We start from the raw sequence: 25,000 nt of genomic DNA, 5'->3' as shown, positions 1-25,000 counted from the left end.
TCACCCTCCCCATCACCCTCCCCATCACCATCCCCATCACCCTCCCCATCACCCATCACCCTCCCCATCGCACATCACCCTCCCCATCGTCCATCACCCATCGCCCATCACCCTCCCCATCGCCCATCACCTTCCCCATCCTCCATCACCCTCCCCATTGCCCATCACCCCATCGCCCATCACCTTCCCCATCGCCCATCACCCTCCCCATCGCCCATCACCTTCCCCATCGCCCATCACCCTCCCCATCGCCCATCACCTTCCCCGTCGTCCATCACCTTCTCTGTCGCCCATCACCCATCACCCTCCCCATCACCCATCACCTCCCCTTTCCCAACATACATCACCTCCCCATTCCCCATAACCTATCACCCTCCCCATCACCCATCACCTTCTCCATCGCCCATCACCCTCCCCATCGCCCATCACCCTCCCCATCACCCATCACCTTCCCCATCACCCATCACCCTCCCCATCGCCCATCACCCTCCCCATCATCCATCACTCTCCCCATCAGCCATCATCCATCATCTTCACTGTTCCCCTACACATAATACCCATCACACCATTCCCCGTCAGCCTTTCCATTCCCAGTCACCAATCACCCCCATCCCCATTATCCATCATCCTCCCTGTTCCTCAATACTCATCACCCTCCAAGTTCACCATCACCCTTCCTGTCCCCATCACCTATTACCCTCCCCATCACCTTCACACTCCCTGTTCTCATTACCTATCACCTTCCCATTTCCACACACACAACACCCATCACCCCATTCCCTGACAGCCTCTCCATTCCCAGTCACCCATCACCAATCACCTTCCCTATCACTTTCACACTCCCCATTCCCATTACCCATCATCCTTCCCATTTCCACACACACACACACAACACCCATCACCCATCACCCTCCCCATTCCCTATCAGCCTCTCCGTTCCCGGTCACCCATCAATCTGTTGGTTATACATCACCCATCACCCTCCATGTTCCCCACCACAGACAACATCCACGTTTTCCATCACGGCACCTTCTCCCTGTTCCCACGCCCCTACTCGTCAACCCCCCATTCTCCTTCAATCCCCCTTGCCCTTATCACCCCACCCTCTGCTAACCCCCACCCCCTCTTCCCCCTGCCTAGCCATTCCGTGAGAGTAAACCAGATGACCTTGTTGGTTAATGCGAACATAAGAGAGTGATGAGTGCGCCGAATTAAAGCGTCGGTACCACTCGGCCCGACGCTCCATATTGACGGAACAACCAAACGGGTTACGCCATCCCTAGTCCACCCCGACACCTCTAGAAATGTTTCCTTGTCCGATTATTATTAATTACAATTCCCCTTTGAAGGCGAGAATTTGCAAACAGATCACTTTCGAAAAAAGCAACAGAATCCTCCATCTCTCCCCCACTTATCAATCGGGTTGTGACTCTCTAAATCCCCCCTCCCCAAATGCCCCGCGGTTGAAAATCTGAGCCCCCCCACCTCTTCAATGGAAACTCGACACAACCAAATCTCAGAGCTGCAGACCGCGATTCGTTGGCTTCCAGCTAATACCAGCTTTCATTGTAAGCGCTCTGTTGATACCGGTTGAATTAAGCTCCGCGGGACGCCTTTGAAGTTTCCCACACGCCCATCACGTCATTATTTCCCTAGGAATATTTCAATTTCTTAATTATGCCCGCCCGCTTCCCTTGATAAGGACACCGTGACTTTGTTTTGAGGCATCTCCATGAACATTTTCCGATCTTTCCTCTCCTGTCATTTCCTTATTTTTTCAAACATCGAGTTTTGTCAACACGCCTTCTGCTAAATACAATATTAATTCTGCGACGCGTCCTGGAGTCCTGGCGAGGTGATGATTTAACGCCCTATTACAAGACCATACCCGTGTAACTTTCACCAATGTGATATGTAATTACGATTTGACACCAGTAATCTCCACACAGCCTCCTCCCTCTCTGGAATAGATAATGAGCTGTCTATTTGTGGTTTTAACTCGTCAAGTCTCCGTTTTAACCCCTTGGTGACTACTTCCCGCCATCCATCACCGAAACAGCCTAATTCTCAGCGGCACTGGATACAGCTGGCAGCGATGGTGGGAGTTTATAAGGTTTAGATATATACCAAGTGACCACGTCACTAGGTACCTCTTGTACCTAATAAATTCAGTGGACACAAAATGTACTCTCGTGATCTTCTGAAGTTGCAGTCCATCCACTTCAAGGTTGGAAGTGTTGCGCGCTCAGAGATGCTCTTCTGCTGCTGTACTGCGTGTTTATCTGAGTTACTGTCGCCATGCTGTCAGCCTGAACCGGTCTGCCCATTCTCCTCAGACCTCCCTCGCTAACAACGCACTTTCCCCACAGAAACGCTACTTCCTCTCTAACTCAGATCACATTCCTCCCCCATTCTGATGTTTGGTCTGAACAATGACTGAACCTCTTGACCATGTCTGCATGCTTTTGTACGCTGAGTTGCTGCCAAATGATTAGACACTTGTATTAACAAGCAGGTGTACAGGTGTACCTAATAATGTGGCCACTGAGTGCAGGTCCATAGATCAGGCGAGGGTTTTACCTGAGGTGATGGAGACAGACACTCCCACTACTGTTAAGTATCTAGATATCTTTGGTGAGCCAGGTTAGCATTGCGACTGGCATGATGCTATTACAGTTCAGGGCTTCCGAGTTTGGGGTTCAATTCCTCTGCTACCTGAAAGGAGTTTGTACATTCTCCCCTTGAACAACAAGGGTTTCATCCGTGTGCTCCAATATCCTTCCACAGTACAAAGACGTACTTGTTAGTAAGGTTAACTGGCCATTGCAAATTGTCCTGTGATTAGGCTAGGATTACATAGGTGGGTTATTGGGCAGGGCAGCTCATTTGCCTGGAAGGGCCTTTTCTGCACTGTATATCTAAATAGATAAATAAGAATCTGAATTGACAAGAGATATGGGACAAGTTAATTGGATCAATAATAAATGGGATTCAATGGCTAGTATAGACATGGTGGGCCGAATGGCCTGCTTCTGTGTGGTAAGGCTCTGTCCAGTATAGCCCAACTGAATGGGGCTGCAAGGAATAGCTGTGAGTCGTGGACACAGCCCAATCCATTACATAAACCGACCTCCCCGCCAGTCTACACATTCCATTTCCTCCTTAAAACCATTAACATAATTAAAGACCCCACCATCCTGGCCAATCCCTCTTCTCCCTCCTCACAGCGGGCAGAAAGTACAAACATTTATAAACACATGCCACAAGCCAAGGACAGCTTCTTTTTCACTGTTATAAGACACTCGAATGGAGCTCTTATATAATAATGATGAACTCTTCATCTTTCAAGTCAAGAACTTGCACCTTATTGTCTGCCTGCACTGTAACTGAAACACTATATTCTGTGTTCTATGGTGGGTGGGGGGGATAAACAGCTGACGTTTCAGCCTGAGACCCTTCATCAGGACGCCAAAGGAATGAGGAGGAAGACACAGTAGGAAGGTAGGGGAGGGGAAGGAGTCAAGCGGCAGGTGAGGTGGGGAATGAAGTAAGAAGATGGGAGGTGACAGTTGGAAGAGGTAAAGAGTTGAGGAAGGAATAGGACAGGAGAGGAAGGTGGACCGTGGGACAGAGTAAGGAAGATGGGCACTAGAGGGTGGTGATGAGCAGGTGAGGGAAAAGGAAAGGGTAAGAAGGGAGCCAGGATACAGAATCGAACAAAAGAGAATGGGGAAGGAGGAGAAATTACCGGAAGTCAGAGAAATGGATGTTCATGTCATCAGGTTGGAGGCTACCCAGACACAATATGCCCTGTTGCTCCTCCATCCTAACAGAGGTCTTATCATGGCAGTCGAGGAGGCCGTGGACAGCCGTATCAGAATGAGAATGGGCAGTTGAATGGAACTGGTTTGCAAGTGATTAGCACTTTTGAGGCTGACAGAGTGAAGGTGCTCAACAAAGCCTTCCCTCAACCTACATCTGCTTGCACTAATGTAAAGGAGGCAGCACCAGGAGCAATGTAGATAACCCCAACAGATTCGCAGGTGAAGTGTTGCCTCACCTGGAAGGCCTGTTTTGGTGCTGAGGGAGGAGGTGAAAGGGCACTTCTCTCACTTGCAGGGTTAAGTGCCAGGAGGGAGATCAGTGGGGAAGCATGGGTGGAAAGCGGAGAGTTGAAGGGATGTGTTGGTGGCAGGGTAAGATGTGTTTAGTGGTGGGATCCTGTTGTGAATGGTGGAAGTTACAGAGAATAATGTGCTGGATATGAAGGCCCATTGGGTAGGTAGGGACAAGGGGAGACCATCCCCTGTGGAAGGATGGATTGTGGGCAGATGTGTAACAAGTGGAGGAGATACCAATAAGGGCAGCATCAATACTGGCGATGATAATATATGGAATTCCTCCAGCACTTTGTGGGTGTTGAGTAATTAATGTTTCCATCATCTGCACAATCTCTTGTGGTTATGATTCTGCATTGTACTTTTTACCCCTAACTATATGGAAGGAGAAATGCACACAAAATGCTGGAGGAACTTGGAAATTTGGGCAGCATCTATGGAAATGTAGAAACAGTTGATGTTTTGGGCTGAGACCCTTCACCAGGACTGGAAAAGAAGGGGGAAGAAGCCAGAATAAGAAGGTAGGCAGAGACAATAGACAACAGGTGTAGGAGTAGGCCCTTTGGCCCTTCGGCCCTTCGAGCCAGCACCGCCATTCATTGTGGTCATGGCTGATCATCCACAATCAGTACCCCGTTCCTGCCTTCTCCCCATATCCCTTGACTCCACTATCTTTAAAAACTCTATCTAACTCTCTCTTGAAAGCATCCGGAGAATTGGCCTCCACTGCCAGGAGAAGGAGTACAAGCTGGAAGGAGATAGGTGAAGCAGATTGGTTGGGGATTGGGGATGAAGTAAGAAGCTGTGAAGTGAAAGGTGGAAAAGGAAAATGGCGGGAAAAGAAGGAATCTGATCGGAGAGGAGAGTGGGCAAGGTGAGGAAGGGAAGGAAAAGGGGCAGCAGGCTTGAGAAGAGAAGAGGTAAGGGGGAGACCAGAGCCGGAAACTGAAGAAAAGGGAAGGGAGGGAAAACAATTAACAGAGGTTGGAGAAATTGATGTTCATGGTATCAAGTGGAGGCTGTCCAGACAGAATATAAGGTGTTGCTCCTTTATCCTGACAGTGGTGTCACCAAGGCAGAAGGGGAGGCTATGGACCGACATGTCAGAATGGGAAATGGGATCCAAACAATGTATGGAAGGATTGACATGCAACCTAAAGCTTTTCACTCTACCATGGTGCAGTATAGAGTACATAACAATAATAATTCAAGCACCTCAGTTAACACTCAGATCCCTTTTAAATCTTTCACCTCTTATTCTAAACCTGTCAGCCTAGTTCTGAACTCCCCTATCCTTGGGTAAGAGTGTCACTATGCCTCTCATAATTGTAAACATTTCTATAATCGCTTCTCATTCTCCCGCATTCCACGGAAGAGTTCAGCTGATGCCCTATGCTGTATTGCTCTGTATATACAGTGGCCACTTTATTATGTATAACTGTACACCTGCTCTTTAATGGAAATATTGAATCAGTCAATCATACGGCAGCAACTCAATGCATAAAAGCAAACAAACTTGGTCAAGAGGGTTAGTTATTGTTCAGACCAAACATCACAACGGGGAAACAATCACACACGAGACAATTGGCTGATGCTGGAAATCCAAAGCAACACACACAAGATGCTGGAGGAACTCAGTAGACCAGGCAACAGTTGACATTTCCAGCCGAGATGGAGGGTCTTGGGCTGAAATGTCGATGGTTTACCCTTTTCCATAGTTGCTGTCAGGCTTGCTGAGTCCCTCCAGCATTTCGTGTGTGTTGCTTAGAATGGGGAAGAAACGTGACCTAAATGGCTTTGACTGTAGAATGATTGTTGGTGCCAGGCAGGTGATTTGAGTATCTCAGAAACTGCTGATCTCCCATGAACTGCAGTACTGTGGGCGAAAATGCCTTATTATGAGAGAGGGCAGAGAAGAATGGCCGGATTGTTTCAAGCTGACAGGAAAGCGACAGTAACTCAAATAACCACACGTTACAATAGTAGTGTGCAGAAGAGCATCTCTGACCGCTCAAGTCAAATCTTGAAGTGGATGGACGACAACAGATGAACATCACTGGACAATTTATTAGTTACTTCCTGTACTTAAAGTGTTCGGTGGCCTGTATGTAACAGAAAAGGGGCAAGTTGTGTGGATGTAGGGATGGTATGGAATAGTAGAACGACAGGAAAGTAGGAAGAGACGGGACTTCCCTGGAGAAGAAGCAACCACCAAGTAGAAGCGTTTGGAGGATTGCTGGGGTGGGGTTGCAGTGAGGAAGAGCGAGAACGGCTAAAACCAGAATCTGAGGCTCTAAACGACGTCGCGGACACATTCTCTCACCACCAGCCGCGATAAGCGCTTCTAACACGGCAATAAATGCTCCCAATTGCGAAGGCGCAGCACCTGAGATTAACGCCAATGGAGTGCAGTCTCATGTTATTTTTATTACTGGTGAGATGGGATCCAGACTGTCATGTTTAATCTGCTTTTTTATAACCATGGACAAGACAACAAGGAGTGTCATGTCATGCAGAAAATGCATTGTATCTCAGGAGAGTTACACAGGGTTTCATCAATCGTTTTCTATCTCATGCGATTAGAATTCCAGGATTAAAGATCCCAGCAGTTTGCATCCAAATAATTAGCAACTCCTTTTCCAAGGTCAAGGGGATAATTTAAACTTGAGAGATTGCTGGCTTGCCTATCTCTCTGCCCTTCCAATCAATAACTTTTTCCTCTCACTTTTACATTCCCCATGGACCCAGAGTCAAATTATTACACTGGAATTATTTCCAGAGCTCTGGGGATGGAACTCAACAATTGAGTTCCCCTTTTTCCCATGATGGAGAGGTTCAGAAGGTGTACAGTGTGCTGACCATCATTAGTCGGTGAATTTAGTTCAAGAGCCTCAAGGTAGTGTTGCAGCTCTGGTTAAATCCCACTCGGGTGTTCAGTTCCGGTCTCTTCATTGGAGGACAGACATGGAAGCATTAGAAAGAGTGCAGAGAAGGTTTGTCAGGATGCTGTTTGGATTAGAGAGCATGTCTTATGAGGAAACATTGAGAGGCTTTTCTCGTTGGAGTAATGGATGATGAGAGGTGACTTGATAGAGGTGTACAAGATGATAAGAGGCATCCAGACAGCCAGAAACCTTTTTGCCAGGGCTCCAATGGCCAATACCAGATAAAGTCTGTCTTTAACATTAGTGGAGGAATGTTTTAGAGCATGTATCAGGGGTAGTTTTTTTTTACATGGAGAGTGGTGGTGGTCGAGGCAGATACATTAGGGACATTTAGGAGACTCTCAGCCACATGGATGAAGGAAAAAATGCAGGGCTATATGAGAGGGTAGGGTTAGAATGGTCTTGGAGTAGGTTAAAAAGTATGCACGACATCGTGGGGCAAAGGGCCTGTACTGTGTGTACTGTTCTGGGTTCTACATTCTATGGAAACTGCAAACCAGTGGTCCATCTGATGAGTTGGAGCAGTCTCGTTAGTGAGTCATGGACTATGTACTGCTGCAGGATGCATCCTATTACTGTCCTGTTCTAACCTACACTATCCTGGATTAGTGAGCATGTTTCATGGGGATAGGTTGAGTGATCTAGGACTTTTCTCTTCGGAGCGAAGGTGGGTGAGAGGTGACTTGATAGAGGTGTATGTGATGATAAGAGGGCAATAATAAAGAAGAAAGACAAAGACTTTTTCCAGGGTGGCTTTGGCCAATACCAGAGAACATCCTTTGATGGTGAGTTTAGGGAAAATATCAGAGGTTGTTTTATTTCACACAGAGGGTGGTGGATACTTGGAATTCACTGCCATTGGTGGTGGTGGAGGCTGATACAATGGGGACACTTAAAAGACTCTTAGGCACATAGATGTACAATTAATAGTGGTTATGGGCTTTGTAGGAGGGATGGGTTAGAGGATTTTGGAATAGTTTAACACAATACATGTTAGTACAACATTGTGGGCCAAAGGACCTGTATTGTGTGGTATTGATCTATGTTCTATGTTAATATAGAACATAGAATAACACAGCACAGTACAGGCCCTTAGGCCCACAATGTTGTGCCGACCCTTAAACCTTGCCTCCCATATATCCCCCCACCTTAAATTCCTCCAAGTACCTGTCTAGTAGTCTTTTAAATTTCACTAGTGTATCTGCCTCCATCACAGGCAGTGCATTCCATGCACCAACCACTCTCTGAGTGAAAAACCTTCCTCTAAAATCCCCCTTGAACTTCCCACCCCTTACCTTAAAGCCATGTCCTCTTGTATTGAGCAGTGGTGCTCTGGGAAAGAGGTGCTGGCTGTCCACTCTATCTATTCCTCTTAATATATTGTATACCTCTGTCATGTCTCCTCTCATCCTCCTTCTCTCCAAAGAGTAAAGCCCTAGCTCCCTTAATCTCTGATCATAATTCATACTCTCTAAACCAGGCAGCATCCTGGTAAATCTCCTCTGTACCCTTTCCAATGCTTCCACATCCTCCCTATAGTGAGGCGACCAGAATTTGACACAATACTCCAAGTGTGGCCTAAACAGAGTTTTATAGAGCTGCATCATTGCCTCACGACTCTTAAACTCTATCCTTCGACTTATGAAAGCTAACACTCCATAAGCTTTCTTAACTACACTATCTACCTGTGAGGCAACTTTCAGGGATCTGTGGACATGTACTCCCAGATCCCTCTGCTCCTCCACACTACCAAGTATCCTGCCATTTACTTTGTACTCTGCCTTGGAATACAAAGTAAATGTTCAGGGATGTAAATACATAATCATGGTTGGCACTTAATTTGGAGGAAACTTTGTCATATCATGTGTTTGTTAATCAGCCAGCTATTGTTTGGAAGAGCCATGATCATTCTTCATAAGCCACAGTAGCTGAATCAGACCAATTGGCTCACTGAGTTTGCTCCAGCATTCCATCATGACTGATTAATTTTTTCCTCTCAAACCATTCCCTTGCCTTCTCCCTATAATCTTTGCCACCCTTACTAATCAAGAACCTATTAAACTCCATTTTAAATACACCTAATGACTTGGCCTCCACAGCCATCTGTGGCAATGAATTCTGAAGTGTTATCAACCCCTGGCTAAAGAAACTCCTTGTCACCTCTGTTCTAAAAGGATGCCCTACTATTCTGAGGTTGTGTCCTCTGGTTCACTCTATCTGGGCCTATCAACGAGAAACCCTCTAAACCCCACTATCAGGCTAAACTGCAATGAGTACAGGCCAAGAGACATCTAATATTCCTTGTATACTAATCCATTGAATTCTGGGATCATTCTTATAAATCTCCTCTGGAACCTCTCCAATGCCTTCCTTAGACATGGTGCCTGAAGGAAGATTACTAAACCAAGACAGGTTAGATGTAAAGGCACATACACATTATGTTGGAGGAACTCAGCAGGTCAGGCAGCTTCTATCTTTCTGTCATCTGCAGAAATTTTCTGATGACTCTGCAGTAGTTGGGTGTATAAAGGGATGACCGGAGGATGAATACAAATGGTGCAAGCTGAATCATCTGACGCTCAGCATCAGTAAGACAAAGGAGATGGTGATGGACTTTAGGAAGACCAAGCCTGCACTGCTCCCTGTTACTATTGATGATGAGGACGTGGATGTGGTGAGGACCTACAAGTACCTGGGGGTGCTCTATGATGACGGACTTGAGTGGAGCACTAACACAGAAGGGCCAGAGTCATATCTTCTTCCTGAGGAGACTGAGGTACTTTGGAGTGCGCAGGCCTCTTCTTCACATGTTCTATCAGTCTGTGTCATCAGTACAATCTTCTATGTGGTGGTGTGCTGGGGCAATGGCATCAACATGGGTGATACCAACAGGATCAATAAATTGATTAGAAAGGCTGGCTCTGTTATAGGAGTCAAACTGGACACACTGGAGGCTGTGGTAGAACAAAGGACCCTACAGAAAATCCTGTCAATTCTGGACAATGTTTCTCACCCTCTGCATGCCACCTTGGCTGAACAGAGGAGCTCTTTTAGTATAGACTAAGACAACTGCGCTGCTCCAAAGAACACTATATGAGGTCATTCTTACCCTCGGCCATAAGGTCTAAAATGAGTCAACCTATAGCTGGGGACATGATGACCAACTCCTGTTAGATTGTTTAAGGTAACTTATTTTTTATTTGTTCTTCTTACTTCTCTTCTATTATTGTATATCTGTGCACCTTGTAATGTTACTGGGACACTGCAATTTACTTTGAGATTAATGGAGTATCTATCTATGGAGAGTAATAGACTGTTGACTTGATGAAGAGTATTGGTCTGAAACTTTAACTCTTTATTCTTCTCAATAGTTGCTGCTTCTGACCTGGTGAGTTCCTTCAGCATTTTGTGTGTGTCACTCTGGATATCCAGCATCTGCAAAATCTCTTATCTTTTGGTGTAGGAGAATAAGGGACTAATATCAGTAAAAAGGGTTTATTATTGATGGACATTGGGGTTAGCATGAACAAGATGGGCTGAAGGTGGGCAGGTTCTGGTCTGCATTGTGTGAAACCAGCAGAAAGGTCCATCTTTGGACTTGGTGTTACACAACTGCACCTAGGATTGAATGATCAGCTGTCACTTTTTAACTCACCATGTAGTGCTAAAGTCTGCAGCTTGCAGTCAGGGTGTAGCATTTCACAACTTTACTTCTATTACTGTGAAGGATAAGGTGATTGCATTCCTAGAACTGAACTGTACAGCACAGTACAGGCCCTTCAGCTTGCAATATTCTGCTGACCCTTTAACCTACTCCAACATCAACCCACCTAGCCCTCTATTTTTCTATGATCCATGTGCTATCTAAGAGTTTCTTCGAAGTATCTACCTCTATCACCACCCCTGGCAGTGCATTCCAGGCACCCATCACCCTGTGTAAAAAAACAACCTCTGCAATCTCCCATATATTTTCCTCCAAGCACCATCAAGTTATGCCCCCTCATATTAGTTATCTCTGGGCTTGGAAAAAAAGTCTCTTACTTTCCACCCTATCTATGCTTCCTATCATCTTGTAGACCTCGATCAAGTCACCTCTCACCCTCCTTTGCCTCAAAAAAGAACAGCCCTAGTTCGCACAACCTATCCTCATAAGACATGCTCTCTAATCCAGGCAGCATCCCGGTAAATCTTCTCCGGACCCTCTCTAAAGCTTCCACATCCTTCCCATAATGAGGTGACCAGAGATGAGCAAAATATTCCAAGTGTGATCTAACCAGAGTTTAAAAGAATAGCAAAGTGACCTTTTGAACTCAGACGAATAAAGGCCAACACTTCATGTGCCTTCTTAACCCCCCTTTCAAGTTACATGGCAATTTTGAGGGATCTCTGAATGTGGACCACAGGATCCCTCTGTTCATTGACAATCTTGCCATTAACCCTGTATTCTGCCTTCAAATTTGAATTCCTCACATGATTTCCCTCTGTGCCTTTGATTGCAGGGTGTGGAGTAATGAGATACTTGGGTTAAAGATCCCAGTGGACCCTGTACTAACCGCCAACACGGTGTGTCTGACGCTCTCGAGCCTGACACGCCGGCAGCTCGAAGTGTGCATGAGATATCCAGACGTGACGGCCTCTGCCATCCAGGGCATTCAGATCGCCATCCACGAATGCCAGCACCAGTTCCGGGACCACAGGTGGAACTGTTCGAGCCTGGAGACGAAGAACAAGATTCCGTATGACAGTGTGATCTTTAGCCGAGGTATGGAATTATACTGGGATATCCACTCAGGGGCCACTTTATAAGGATCCTCCTATACCTTAATAAAGTGGCCACTGAGGTATGTTTATTCTCTTCTGATGCTGTAGCCCACCCACCTCAAGGTTCGATGTGTAGTGCATTCAGAGATACTCTTCTGCACGCCACTGTTGTAACACGTAATTATTTAAGTTTCTGTTGCCTTCCTGTCAGCTTGGGCCAGTCTGGCCATTCTCCTCTGACCTCTCCCATTAACAAGGCATTTTCACCCCCAGAACTACTGCTCACTGGATGCTTTTCTTGTTTTTCCAACCATTCTGTGTAAACTCTAGAGACGGTCGTGCATGAAAATCCCAGGAGACCAGCAGTTTCTGAGATACTCAACCAGCAAATCCTGGCACTCATTCCACGAAGATGCTTGAACAATCATTCCACGTTTAAAGTCACTTAGGTCATATTTCTTCCCCATTGCGATGCTTCAGCAGCTGAGCCTCTTGACCATGTCTGCATGCTTTTATACATTGAGCTGCTGCCACATGATTGGCTGATTAGATATTTGCATTAACGAGCAGATGTACAAATGTACCTAATAAAGTGACCACTGAGTGTACGTGTGTGTTTGTCTGAGTGTGTGTCTGCACTGTGATGAGCAAACCAGGCTGAGATGGGGGCCAGAGTTGACCCCCCTGTGAACTATGCTGCTAACGAGAGAGAGAGAGAAGACGGGGGGGGGGGGGAGCATCCAGTGCAGATGAGAGAGAGAGAGAGAGAGAGAGAGAGAGAGAGACATGATTTAATATTATGGCTCCTTGGCTGATTGTTTACCTTTGCTCCAAGGACTTTTGCCTGCTTGTTAGATTCTTGCAGAGACAGCAAGGCAGAGCTGGTTTGATGGACAGCTGGTGTCCAGCAAGTGATGATAAAAAGCAGGTCTGCTAAGACACAGACAGACACACCAGGGAGACACACCACGGGACACTGAAAGGGCGTTATGCACCCACGTGAAGGTGGGGATTTGGAGGATTGATTCGGGGGAATCGATCAGTGGCTCACAGTGTGTGAAGGTGCGACTGGAGGGGCTTGTTTGTGTGTCCACCCTCGCCTGGGTGACGGGTCTACCACTGAAGAACGGTCGTACGGGGTCATAGTCGGTGACCATAACAGGACAGGAAGACAATGGAAGGTTCGACGACAACTGCATCACCTCTCGCTCTCTCTCTCTCTAACGGTACACCAGCAACTACCTCGACCTAACCTAAACTGAACTGAACTCTTCACCATCGTAAGACTATCCATTTACCCCTAGACTCTGAAAGAGCGTGGTTTTTGATTCCCGTTTCCACACTTCTGTATATATCATTGCTAACCTGTTTCATATATTTGCTTTTTATAGTACTGTATTACTTAGTTTACTAATAAACACTATTAGTTACAGTAATACCAGACTCCAACGTGTATTCCATTTCTGCTGGTTTGGTAACCCGGTCACGGGGTGCGTGACAGTGCATATTTGCATGGACAAACTTGCAAAGGTCCCACCCATCCAGGAAGTTTTCCCTTCTCCCCCCTTCCATCGGGCAGAAGATACAAAAGCCTGAAAGTACATATTGCCAGGCTCATGGACAGCCTCTACTCCTCTGTTACCTATCACCCAGTACAATAAGGTGGATTCTTGACTTTACAATCTACCTCACTATGAACTTCTTGTTAGCTGCCTGCAGTGCACTTTCTCTGGACCGATACATGCTGAAGATTGGCTTTATTTGTCACGTGTACAGTGAAACGTTTCCATCGGCATCCAACACAGTCTGAGGATTGTGCTGGGAGCAGCCTGCGTGTTGTCACCGCACTTCGGGCGTCAACATCGCATCCTCACAAGTCACTAACTCTAACCGTACATTTTGGAATGTGGGAGGAAGACAAAATACGCAGAAGAAACCCACACAATCACAGAAGAACGTACCGTATAAGCTCCTTACAGACAGCGGCGGGAATCAAACCCTGAGTAGTGATCGCTAATGTCATAAAGTGAAAATGCTTTCCGCTATGCTACTGTGCAGCCCCATAACTGCTACAATCTATTCTTCATTCTGTTATTGTTTGGCCTTGTACTACCTAATGCACTGTGTGATGGGTTAATTTGAATGGACAGTATGCAAGACAAGTTGGTCACTCCACCTAGGTACAGGTGACAATAATAAACCAATTTGTAACTCATTTACTCACTGCTTAGTCATAATAACCGTCTGACAGTGACCTCTCCTCAAAGGATCACTGTCTTCTGCTGGAATTGCAGCACTCTCTTTGGGATCAACACCTTCGGAGTCTTTGAGCACTACAGACCAGAAACAGATCTTTCAGCCAAACTGGTATTCTGCCTAGTGCCATTGACCAGCACCCAGCCCATCTATTGGAAAGGCAAAGGACTGGAGAGGAAGGAATCTGATAGGAGAGGAGAATGGACCATAGGAAAAAGGAATGGAGAAGGGGCGCTATGGGGATGTGATAGGCAGGTGAGAAGATGTAAGGGGCCAGAATGGGGAATAGAAGAAGAGGGGAATTTTTTTTTACTGGAAGAAGAAATCGATATTCATAGGTTGGAGGCTACCCAGATGGAATATAAGGTGTTGCTCTTCCACTCTGAGGGTGGCCTCATTGTGGTGCGAGGAGGCTATGGCCCGACATGTTGGAATGAGAACAGGGATCTGAATTAAAATGTCTGGCCACCAGAAAGTTCTGCTTTTGGTAGATGGAGTGGAGGTGCTTGAAGAAGCGGTCCCCCAATAGACGACAGGTTTCACCAATGTAGAAGAGGCCACATTGGGAGCCTCAGCAGATTCACAGACAATAGACAATAGACAATAGACAATAGGTGCAGAAGTAGACCATTCGGCCCTTCGAGCCTGCACCCCCATTTTGAGATCATGGCTGATCATCTACTATCAATACCCGGTTCCTGCCTTGTCCCCATATCCCTTGATTCCCCTATCCATAAGATACCTATCTAGCTCCTTCTTGAAAGCATCCAGAGAATTGGCCTCCACTGCCTTCCGAGGCAGTGCATTCCAGACCCCCACAACTCTCTGGGAGAAGAAGTTTTTCCTTAACTCTGTCCTAAATGACCTACCCCTTATTCTCAAACCATGCCCTCTGGTACTGGACTCTCCCAGCATCTGGAACATATTTCCTGCCTCTATCTTGTCCAATCCCTTAATAATCTTATATGTTGCAATCAGATCCCCTCTCAATCTCCTTAATTCCAGCATGTACAAGCCCAGTCTCTCTAACCTCTCTGCGGAAGACAGTCCTGACATCCCAGGAATTAACCTTGTGAATCTACGCTGCACTTCCTCTACAGCCAGGATGTCCTTCCTTAACCCTGGAGACCAAAACTGTACACAATACTCCAGGTGTGGTCTCACCAGGGCCCTGTACAAATGCAAGAGGATTTCCTTGCTCTTGTACTCAATTCCCTTTGTAATAAAGGCCACCATTCCATTAGCCTTCTTCACTGCCTGCTGTACTTGCTCATTCACCTTCAGTGACTGATGAACAAGGACTCCTAGATCTCTTTGTATTTCTCCCTTACCTAACTTTACACCGTTCAGATAATAATCTGCCTTCCTGTTCTTACTCCCAAAGTGGATAACCTCACACTTATTCACATTAAACATCATCTGCCAAGTATCTGCCCACTCACCCAGCCTATCCAAGTCACCCTGAATTCTCCTAACATCCTCATCACATGTCACACTGCCACCCAGTTTAGTATCATCAGCAAACTTGCTGATGTTATTCTCAATGCCTTCATCTAAATCGTTAGCGTAAATGGTAAACAGCTGTGGTCCCAATACTGAGCCCTGTGGCACCCCGCTAGTCATCACCTGCCATTCCGAGAAACACCCATTCACCGTTACCCTTTGCTTTCTATCTGCCAACCAGTTTTCTATCCATGTCAATGTCTTCCCCCCAATGCCATGAGCTCTGATTTTACCCACCAATCTCCTATGTGGGACCTTATCAAATGCCTTCTGAAAATCGAGGTATCGAGGAAAATCCACTGGATCTCCCTTGTCTAACTTCCTGGTTACATCCTCAACACAGGTGACGTGTTGCCTCACCTGGAAGGACTGCTTGTAGCCCTGAAGGGAGGTGAGGGATGATATGAATGGGCAGGTGTGGCACTTCGCCTACTTGCAGGATTAAGTGCCAGGAGAGAGATTAGTGGGGAGGAATGAATGGAGAAAGGAATCACAGAGGGAGTGGCCCTTTTGGAAAGCAGAGATTGTGGGGGTGGGGGAAAGGGAAAGGTGTGCTTGGTGATTGGATCGCTTTGGAGATGGCAATGGAATAATTTAGAAGTTACGGAGAATGCTGCATTGGATGTGAAGGCTCATTGGGTATAGATAAGGACAAGAGGAACTCTATCACAGGAAGATGGGGTGAGCACGGAGATGCTGAAAATGGAGAAGATGTGGATGAGGGCAGCATCAGTGTTGAAGGAAGGGAAACACAGTTCTTTGAAGAAGGAGAATATCTCTGATGTCCTTGAAAAGAAAGCCTCATCTTGGGAACAGATACTTCAGAGATGAAGGAACTGAGAAAAGGGAATAACATTTTTACAGGCGACAGTGTGGAAGATGTATAGTCAAGATAGCCATGGAAATAAGCAGATTTATAAAAGATGTTGGTTGACACTCTGTCTCTTGAGACAGAGACAGAGAGATCAAGAAAGAGGAAGGAGGTGTCAGAAATGGACCAAGAGAATTTAAGGGCAGGGTGGAAGCTGGAGGCAAATTTGATGAAATTGATGTGAGTTTTAACCCAACTTATTAACAGTTCCATATTTCTACTGACCACCCTCTAATACCTTGGAAATTTATCACACGTTTGGGTTTTGCTTGATAGAATCATGGAGCCCTTTGGCCCATCTACTCCATGTTGGCCTGTTATTCTGCCTAGTCTCATCGACCTGCACCAGGATCATATCCCTCTATACCCCTCCCATCCATGTATTTATGTTGCAACCCACACCTACCAATTCCACTGGCAGCTCATTCCACACTCTCACCACCCTCTGAGTGAAGAAGTTTCCCCTCAGTTTCACCTAAAGTATTCCACCTTTCACACTTAACCTATGATCTCCAATTCTAGTCTCACCCAAGCTCAATGGAAAAAGCATTTACTGTATCTATACCCCTCATAATTATCTATACCTCTATCAAATCTTTCTCAATCTCTCATGCTCCGGGGAATAATGTCTTAAGCTATTCAGCCTTTTCCTATAACTCAGGTCCTCAAGTCCCAGCAATATCCTTGTAAGATTCTCTGACCTCTTTCAATCACATTGATATCCTTCCTGTCCATGCCCATACTTTGGCCAATCTGTCTTCTTCTCTTTATCATGCAACACAAAAGGCACTAGAAGAAATCAGCAGATCACGCAGGATCTATGGAGGGAAATGGACAGTCATTTGTTGGGTCATCTGGAATGAGATGGATAGTCAGTATGAATTTGTGAGGGTAGGTGTGGAACTAAGGCTGGCAAGCAATAAACCCTAAGACTTAAGAGCAAAATTAGGTCATTGAGTCTGTTCCACCATCGCATCATGACTTAGTATCCCTCTCAACCCCATTCTCTTGCTGTCTCCCCATAACTTTTGACATCCTTACTAATCAAGAACCTATGAACTTCCACTTTGAATGCACCCATTGATGGCATCCACCGCCATCTGTGGCAATGAATTCCACAGATTCACCACCCCCTGACTAAAGAAGTTCCTCCTCATCTCTGTTAATAAAGGGATTTTTCTTCTATCTGAGGCTGTGCTCTCTGGTCCCAGATGACCCACCATTATAGGAAACACATCTCCACACCCACTATTATCTAGGCAAAAGATTTCAGTAAGATCCAGGAGCTGAGGGATAAATAGCAGATAGAGAAGGGGAGAGTGGGGATAACCAGAGAGACTGGTAGGTGACAGGTGGAGGCAACAAAGGGCTGCAGATGATGGATCTGATAGGAGAGGAAGAAGGAGAATGGAGTCAATGAGGTGGTTGAGGAGGGCAGATGGAACCAGTAGGAGGAGGGCTCCCAATGGAAGGAGTGTATGTGATTGGCAGTTGGAATGTATGGAAGAGGGTTAAGCAACGGGGTGATGTGGATTGAGGAGGACGTGATGGTTGTAAGTAGAAGTTGATAAGTCAAGGAGGGAAAAGGACAGAGAGTGAGAATTTTACCTGATATTGGAGAAATGCTCCATGTCTTATATTCCACCCGCTCCACCATGTGTCGATACCTTTCCCTCCATGCATTGAATTAAAGACCAGTATTGGGAATAAACTTTGGTGTGCAGATTGTTACTGATGTTGGGCACCTGAAGCTAACAATCTTTTTATTTCCTAGAATCAAAAACTCTCAGCTTAGAGCAATAAATATGCTTTTAGACGGGTAATGTAAGGTTGTGTGGATAGAGGCAGCTGCCAGCTGCTGTCCAAACTGAATCGATTACTTTGTGTTCAGTAGCCTGCTCTCTCTAGAGGGAATCATAGATAAATAGTGGCGACATAACAAGATCAACGCATTGGCAAGTGGTAACATTCTTTATCGTTACTATTGGACTATGGGGTCTGTGTTTCTTTATCAGCTAGGAAGCATTCCATATTCTGTTGTCCTTTGAAGATTGATTAATTCATTTACATTAGTTATTAAGGAGAGTCACTGAAGATTGTTTACTTGGATTTTCAGAAGGCCTTTGACAAGGTGCAACAGATGAGGCTGCTTAATAAAATTAGAGCCCATGGTATTACGGGAAAGATACTGGCATGGATAGAAGATTAGCTGACTGGCAGGAGGCAAAGAGTGGAATAAAGGGAGCCTTTTCTGTTTGGCTGCCGGTGACTAGTGGCATCACACAGGGGCTGAAGTTGGGACCACTTCTTTTCACATGTCAGTGACTTGAATGACCAGAATTGCGACCAAGATTGTGGAGGAGCAGGTAGTGTTGAGGAAGCAGGGAGTCTGCAGATGGACTAGACAGATTAGGAGAATGGGCAAAGAAGTGGTAGATGGAATACAGTGTAGTGAAGTGCATGGTCATACAATTTTGTAGAAGGAATAAAGGAGTAAACTACTTTCTAAAGGGGAGAAAATTCAGAAATCAGATGTGCAAAGGGATTTGGGACTCCTCATGCAGGATTCCCTAAAGGTTAACTTGCAGGTTGAGTCAGTGGTAAAGAAGGCAGATGCAGTGCTAGCATTGATTTTGAGAGGGCAAGAATATAAAAGCAAGAATGTAATGCTGAGGCTTTATAAGGCACAGATCAGGTCACCCTTGTAGCATTCTGAGCAGCTTTGGAACCCTGATCTAAGAAAGGATGTGCTGGCTTTGGAGAGGGTCCAGAGAAGGTTCTTGAGAACGTTCCTGGGAATGACAGGGTTCAAATATGTGGAGCATTTGGTGGTGCTGGGCCTGTACTCACTGGAACTCAGACGAATGGCAGGGGAGAAGGGAATCTTATTGAAATATCTCAATTTTAGTCAGATTAGATGTAAAGAGGATGTTTCCTATAGTGGGGGATTCTAGGCCTGGAGGGTGCAGATTCCGAATAGAATGATATCCCTTTAGAACAGAGGTGAAGAGTGATTTCTTTAGCCAGAAGGTGGTGAATCTGTGGAATTCATTGCCACATATGGCTGTGGAGGCCAAACCAGTGGGTATATTTAAAGCGGAGGATGATTGGTTCCTGATTTGTAAGGATGCCAAAGGTTTTGGGGAGAAGGCAAGAGAATGAAGTTGAAAGGGATAATAAACAGCCATGGTGGAATGGCAGAGCAAACTTGATGGACCAAATGGTCTAATTCTTCTCCTTGATCTTACTGTATGTCCTTGTTCTACCTTAACGCACCATGTCATGCTTTGATTTGGATGAACAGTGTGCAGGACAAGCTTTTCACTGTATCTCTGTGCGTGTACCCATAGTAAACCAATTTCACTTCCAATTCAAATCCTAGTTCCCTATTACCAATTCCCATTCCCAATTCCAATTCCAGTAGCAAGTTTTTCATCGTATCTTGGTACATATGACAACAATAAACCAATGCCAATATGAGAATGAGGATGACTATTAATGAGAGCAAAACTAAATTCGTTACACTTCTCTTGTGTCCTCACTTTCACACAGCTGGGTAAAAATCAAGGTGAGGAAAATCTGTCTCCCATTTATATCACAGACTGGCAAAGCTGCAGATCAGATTCTGATTCCAATTCATTTATTTACCACCTGTACATGGAAACATACAGTGACGTGTGCCATTTGCATTAACCTAGGGATGTGCTGCCTGCAGCTGGCGAGTATCACCACAAATTTTGGCACCAATAGAGTATGCCCACAAAGTTCAGGAGAAGAATGTAAGCAACAACAGAACAACAGCAATGAACCAACAACAGCAAAACGAGCCTTGTTCCTCATTCCCACCCCCACACACGCACAGACTGTCCTCAGCCTCCAACTTCCAGTGTTATCAGACTCAGAGACATTGGGCCTTCTGTGGCATCTGTGGAATGGAAAGTTTTCTTGTGGATGATCTTGTTCATGACTGATTCATGTTCATAAATCTTTACTGACTCCACAGGAAATTTTGACATCCCTGGTATCTGCTATTCTACTCTGTCAGGTGATAGGTGAAGATGTAAGTTGTGAAGAGAATGCAAAAAAATTAGAAAATAGGGGAAAAATTAATGTCAGTTGGCCTATAATTTAGGATAAGTGAGATTGCTTGCTTTAATAGGGGATATCACACAGAAGTAGAGAAATTCTCAACCTAGTCTCCTCAACATTTCCTCATAATTCAGTCCCATAAACCTAGTGATCAATCTAGTACGCTGCCTTAAAGTAGGCAGACCAAATCTGTATTTTGACTGTAGGCGCAATATCAACTAAAACTTTGTCATTTAGGTGAACCCCTTCACATCCTCGAAGAACTCCAATAGGTCAGTCTAATGCCACTTTTCTTTTATTAATCCACGTGAACTCTGTTTGGTTCTATTTTTCTGTTGAAAAGGTTTTGAAGATTAAAAGGCCCATCTTACTGAGAGATTATAGGGAGAGTTCAAGGGAGGATTTAGAACTCCGGAGTTTTCTCTCAGGATAATGAGTTATCCATATTGGAAAAGAAGAGGAGAATGACTTCCCTCAGAAGGATGGAAATTCCAGACAGTTTTTATGAAGAAAATTCAAGATTACTTTTTGGAGCATTGGGAACGAAGATGTTGCTCTTCCAACTTTAGAATGGTTTCTTTGTGGCAGTGGAGGAGGCCATGATACGTGGGCGAGAAAGGAAGGAGGAGGGGCACCAGAGGGAGGTGATGGATAGGTGAGGAGAAGACAAGGGGTGAGAAGGAGAAAATGAATTTGTGGCCATTGATTACATCATCCTGATCATATTCAATGGCAGAGCAGGTTCAGTGAGATTCATGACCTACTCCTGCTATTTCTGAAGTTTTTATGTTTATGTGTACACTCAGTGGCCACTTTATTAGATACCTCCTGTACCTAATAAAATGCCCACTGAGTGTATGTTCACTGTCATCTGCTTTTGTAGTCCACCCACTTCAAAGTTTGATGTGTTGTGCATTCAGAGATATGTTCTATCGACCTCTGTAACGGTTATTCGAGTTACTGTCATCTTCCCGTCAGCTTGAACCAGTCTGGTCATTAACTGGATGTTTTTTTTTTAGATTTTTTGCATCATTCTCTATAAACTCTTGAGACTGTTGTGCAAGAAAATCTCAGGAGATCAGCAGTTTCTGAGATACTCAAACCATCCCTCCAAGATCAAAGTCACTTAGATCTCATTTCTTTCCCATTCCGCTGAGGCTCGAACTAATGACCTTCAGGTCGCTAGCCCAAAGCCTTAACCACTTGGCCACATGCCACACTGTACAGTTTTGTGCATTCTGGTCTGGAGGAACACTGTTTTGTTTGGTGCTATACATGTATAAGGTTGGATGACAATAAACTGGATTCAAATTTGAACTTTTGGAGGTATTTTTGATGGGGCTGTCGTAAATGGCAAACAGAGGGCCGATTTCACAATCCTCTTAACCTTAATGAAAGTCAGAATGGGAATGATGATTCATTATCTCCCAGCTTACACTCTCTCAATAAACCAGAGTTACTGTAATTGGGTGCTTAAAGAATCTGTGTGTGCACATAGGCGATAGATGGAAAGTTATAATATCTGGATCACACCGCCTGAGGTGGTGTTACAGTTACGACACTTGAAAGGCATTTTGTACAGGAGATTAACTAGGCAAGGCACAGAATAATACAGTCCCAATGTGGAAAAGTGGGGTTTGTGCAGATGGACAAAGGTTGGCATGGACTTGATCGGCTGAATGGTTTGTTTCTGTAGTCTTGGATTCTAGGACTAAAGATTAGCTTTATTTGTCACACGTACATCAAGCGTACATTTGCATCAATGGCCAACACAGTCTTCTTCCACTGGTCTCTTAATTTAAACAATCTCCTTTCAAAAGATAATTGGCAGGTCGGTGTTTTTGAACTGTGCTGCTAAACTGTGGAATTTTCATATTTGTATTTTTTTATCCCATTCAAAAACACTTTGAACTATATCAGTTGTATGAAACTTTATAAATAAAGTTGTTATTATTAGTAATATTATTGTAATTTTTTATGTATTGCACTGACTGCTGCCACAAAGCAACACATTTCATACCATCTGTCAGTGATTATCAATCTGATTCTGCCTTATGCCCATATCAGTCCAAACTCCACCTAGTCCATGTATCTGTCCAAGTTCTTCTTAAATGATACTTTAGTACTTGCCTCCACCACTGCCCCTGGAAGTTCAATCCATATACCATCCTTGTGTGAAAAGGTAGCCCCTCGGTGCTAAATCTTTCCCCTGACATCCTAAATCTGGTCCCGAGTACGGGACTCCACTGTCCTAGAACATAAGAACATAAGCATTTCCAGGGAACGCGCTAAGACGATAGCGCGATATTAATACGCAGCAGCCTCTCTGGACTCTGGATTGGGGATTGCCAAACGTTATGTGGATTTTCTGGTGTAGTCTGTTTTGTCATATGCTTTTGTGATATAATTCTGGAGGAACGTTGTCTCATTTTTTAACTGCATTGCATTTGTGGTTTCTAAATGACAATAAACTGAATCTGAATTCTGATCTGAATCTGAATCTGAAATAGGAGCATGAGTAGGCCATCCGGCCCATCGAGCCTGCCCCGCCATTCAATAAGATCACGGCTGATCTGTCTGTAAACTCAGCTCCATCTACCTACCTTTTCCACATAACCCTTAATTCCCTTACTATGTAAAAATCTATCTAACTGTATCTTAAATATATTTAGTGAAGAAGCCTAAACTGCTTCCCTGGGCAGAGAGGTCCACAGATTCACCACTCTCTGGGAAAAACAGTTTCTCCTCATCTCCATCCTAAATTTTCTCCCCTGAATCTTGAGGTAATGTTCCCTCATTCTAGTCTCACCTACCAATGGAAACAACTTTCCTACTTCTATCTTATCTATCTCTTTCAAAATGTTGTATGTTTCTATAAGATCCCCTGAATTCCAGAGAGTATAGTCCCAGGCGACTCAATCGCTCCTCATAGGTTAACCCCTTCATCCCTGGAATCAACCTGATGAAACTCCTCTGCACTGCCTCCAAAGCCAATAAATCCTTCCTCAAGTATGGAGACCAGAACTGCACACAGTACTCCAGGTGCGGCCTCACCAGTACCCTGTATAGTTGCAGCATGACCTCCCTGCTCTTGAATTCAATCCCTCTAGCAATGAAGGCCAACGTTCCGTTTGCCTTCTTAATAACCTGTCGTACCTGCAAGCCAACTTTTTGCGATTCATGCATAAGCACTCCCAAGTCCCTCTACACAACAGCATACTGCAATCTTTCATCATTTAAATAAGAATCTGCTCTTCTATTATTCCTTCCAAAGTGGATGATCTTGCATTTACCAACGTTGTATTCCATCTGCCAGACCTTGACCCACTCACTTAACCTATCTATATCCCTCTGCAGTCTCTCCACATCCTCCGTGCAATTCGCTTTTCCACTCAGTTTAGAGTCATCAGCAAATTTTGCTATGCTACACTCAGTCCCTCTTCCAAATCATCAATGTAAATGGTAAACAGCTGCGGGCCCAGCACCAACCCCTGCGGCACCCCACTCACCACTGACTGCCAACCGGAGAAACACATTTATACCAACTCTCTGCCTTCTGTTGGTTAATCAATCCACTATCCACGCCAATAGACTTCCTCTGACTCCATGCATCCGTATCTTATTTATAGGTCTCTTGTGCAGCACCATATCGAATGCCTTCTGGAAATCCAAGTATATGACATCCATCTGTTCCCCTTTATCCACTGCACTCATTATGTCCTCAAAGAACTCCAGTAAGTTTGTCAAACAGGACCTGCCCTTTCTGAATCCATGCTGCGTCTGTCTAATAGAACCACTCCTTTCTAAATGTTTTGCTATTTCTTCCTTATTGACAGCTTCAAGCATTTTCCCAACTACAGATGATAAGCGAATTGGCCTATAGTTGTCTGTTTTTTGCCTACATCCTTTTCTAAAAAGTGGCGTGACATTTGCTGTCTTCCAATCTGCCGGGACCTGCCCAGAGTCTAGAGAGTTTTGATAAATGATTACCAATGCATCTACTATAACCTCCGCCAATTCCTTCAGCACCCTGGGATGCATCTCATCAGGACCAGGGAACTTATTTACCTTTTAGGTCCTCTGGTTTTCTCATCACTGTCTATTTAGTGACAGTGATTTTATTGAGGTCTTCACCTCCCATTTCATCCATAACATCATTCCTCGGCATATTAGACATGTCCTCCATCGTGAAGACCGACACAAAATAGTCATTTAATGTCTCAGCCATTTCCTTATCACCCAATATCAACTTCCCCTTCTCGTCTTCCAAGGGACCAATGTTGACTTCAGCCACCCTCTTCCGCTTTATAGATTTATAAAAACTTTTGCTATTTGTTTTTATATTTTGTGCTAATTTACTTTCATACTCAATCTTCCCTTTCCTTATTTCTTGTTTAATTGTTCTTCGTTGCTTTTTAAAGTTTTCCCAATCCTCCAGTCTCCCACTACTCTTTGGT

The 25,000-nt window shown here is 44.9% G+C and overlaps 1 protein-coding gene across 1 annotated transcript in view; it reads left to right on the top strand.

Annotated features, from left to right (window-relative positions):
- The window catches only part of wnt10a (wingless-type MMTV integration site family, member 10a), a 202,239-nt gene that overhangs the window by 2,905 nt on the left and 174,334 nt on the right, over nt 1–25,000 (top strand). The window contains exon 2 of the mRNA XM_073046174.1: nt 11,563–11,825. Coding sequence (XP_072902275.1) covers nt 11,563–11,825 — 263 coding nt within the window. The remainder of the gene's footprint in view (nt 1–11,562; nt 11,826–25,000) is intronic.

Source organism: Hemitrygon akajei, chromosome 5, assembly GCF_048418815.1.
Source record: "Hemitrygon akajei chromosome 5, sHemAka1.3, whole genome shotgun sequence".
NCBI lineage: Eukaryota > Metazoa > Chordata > Chondrichthyes > Myliobatiformes > Dasyatidae > Hemitrygon > Hemitrygon akajei.
Note: the sequence above shows the minus strand (reverse complement) of the source record. Positions and strands in the feature narration are given on the sequence as shown.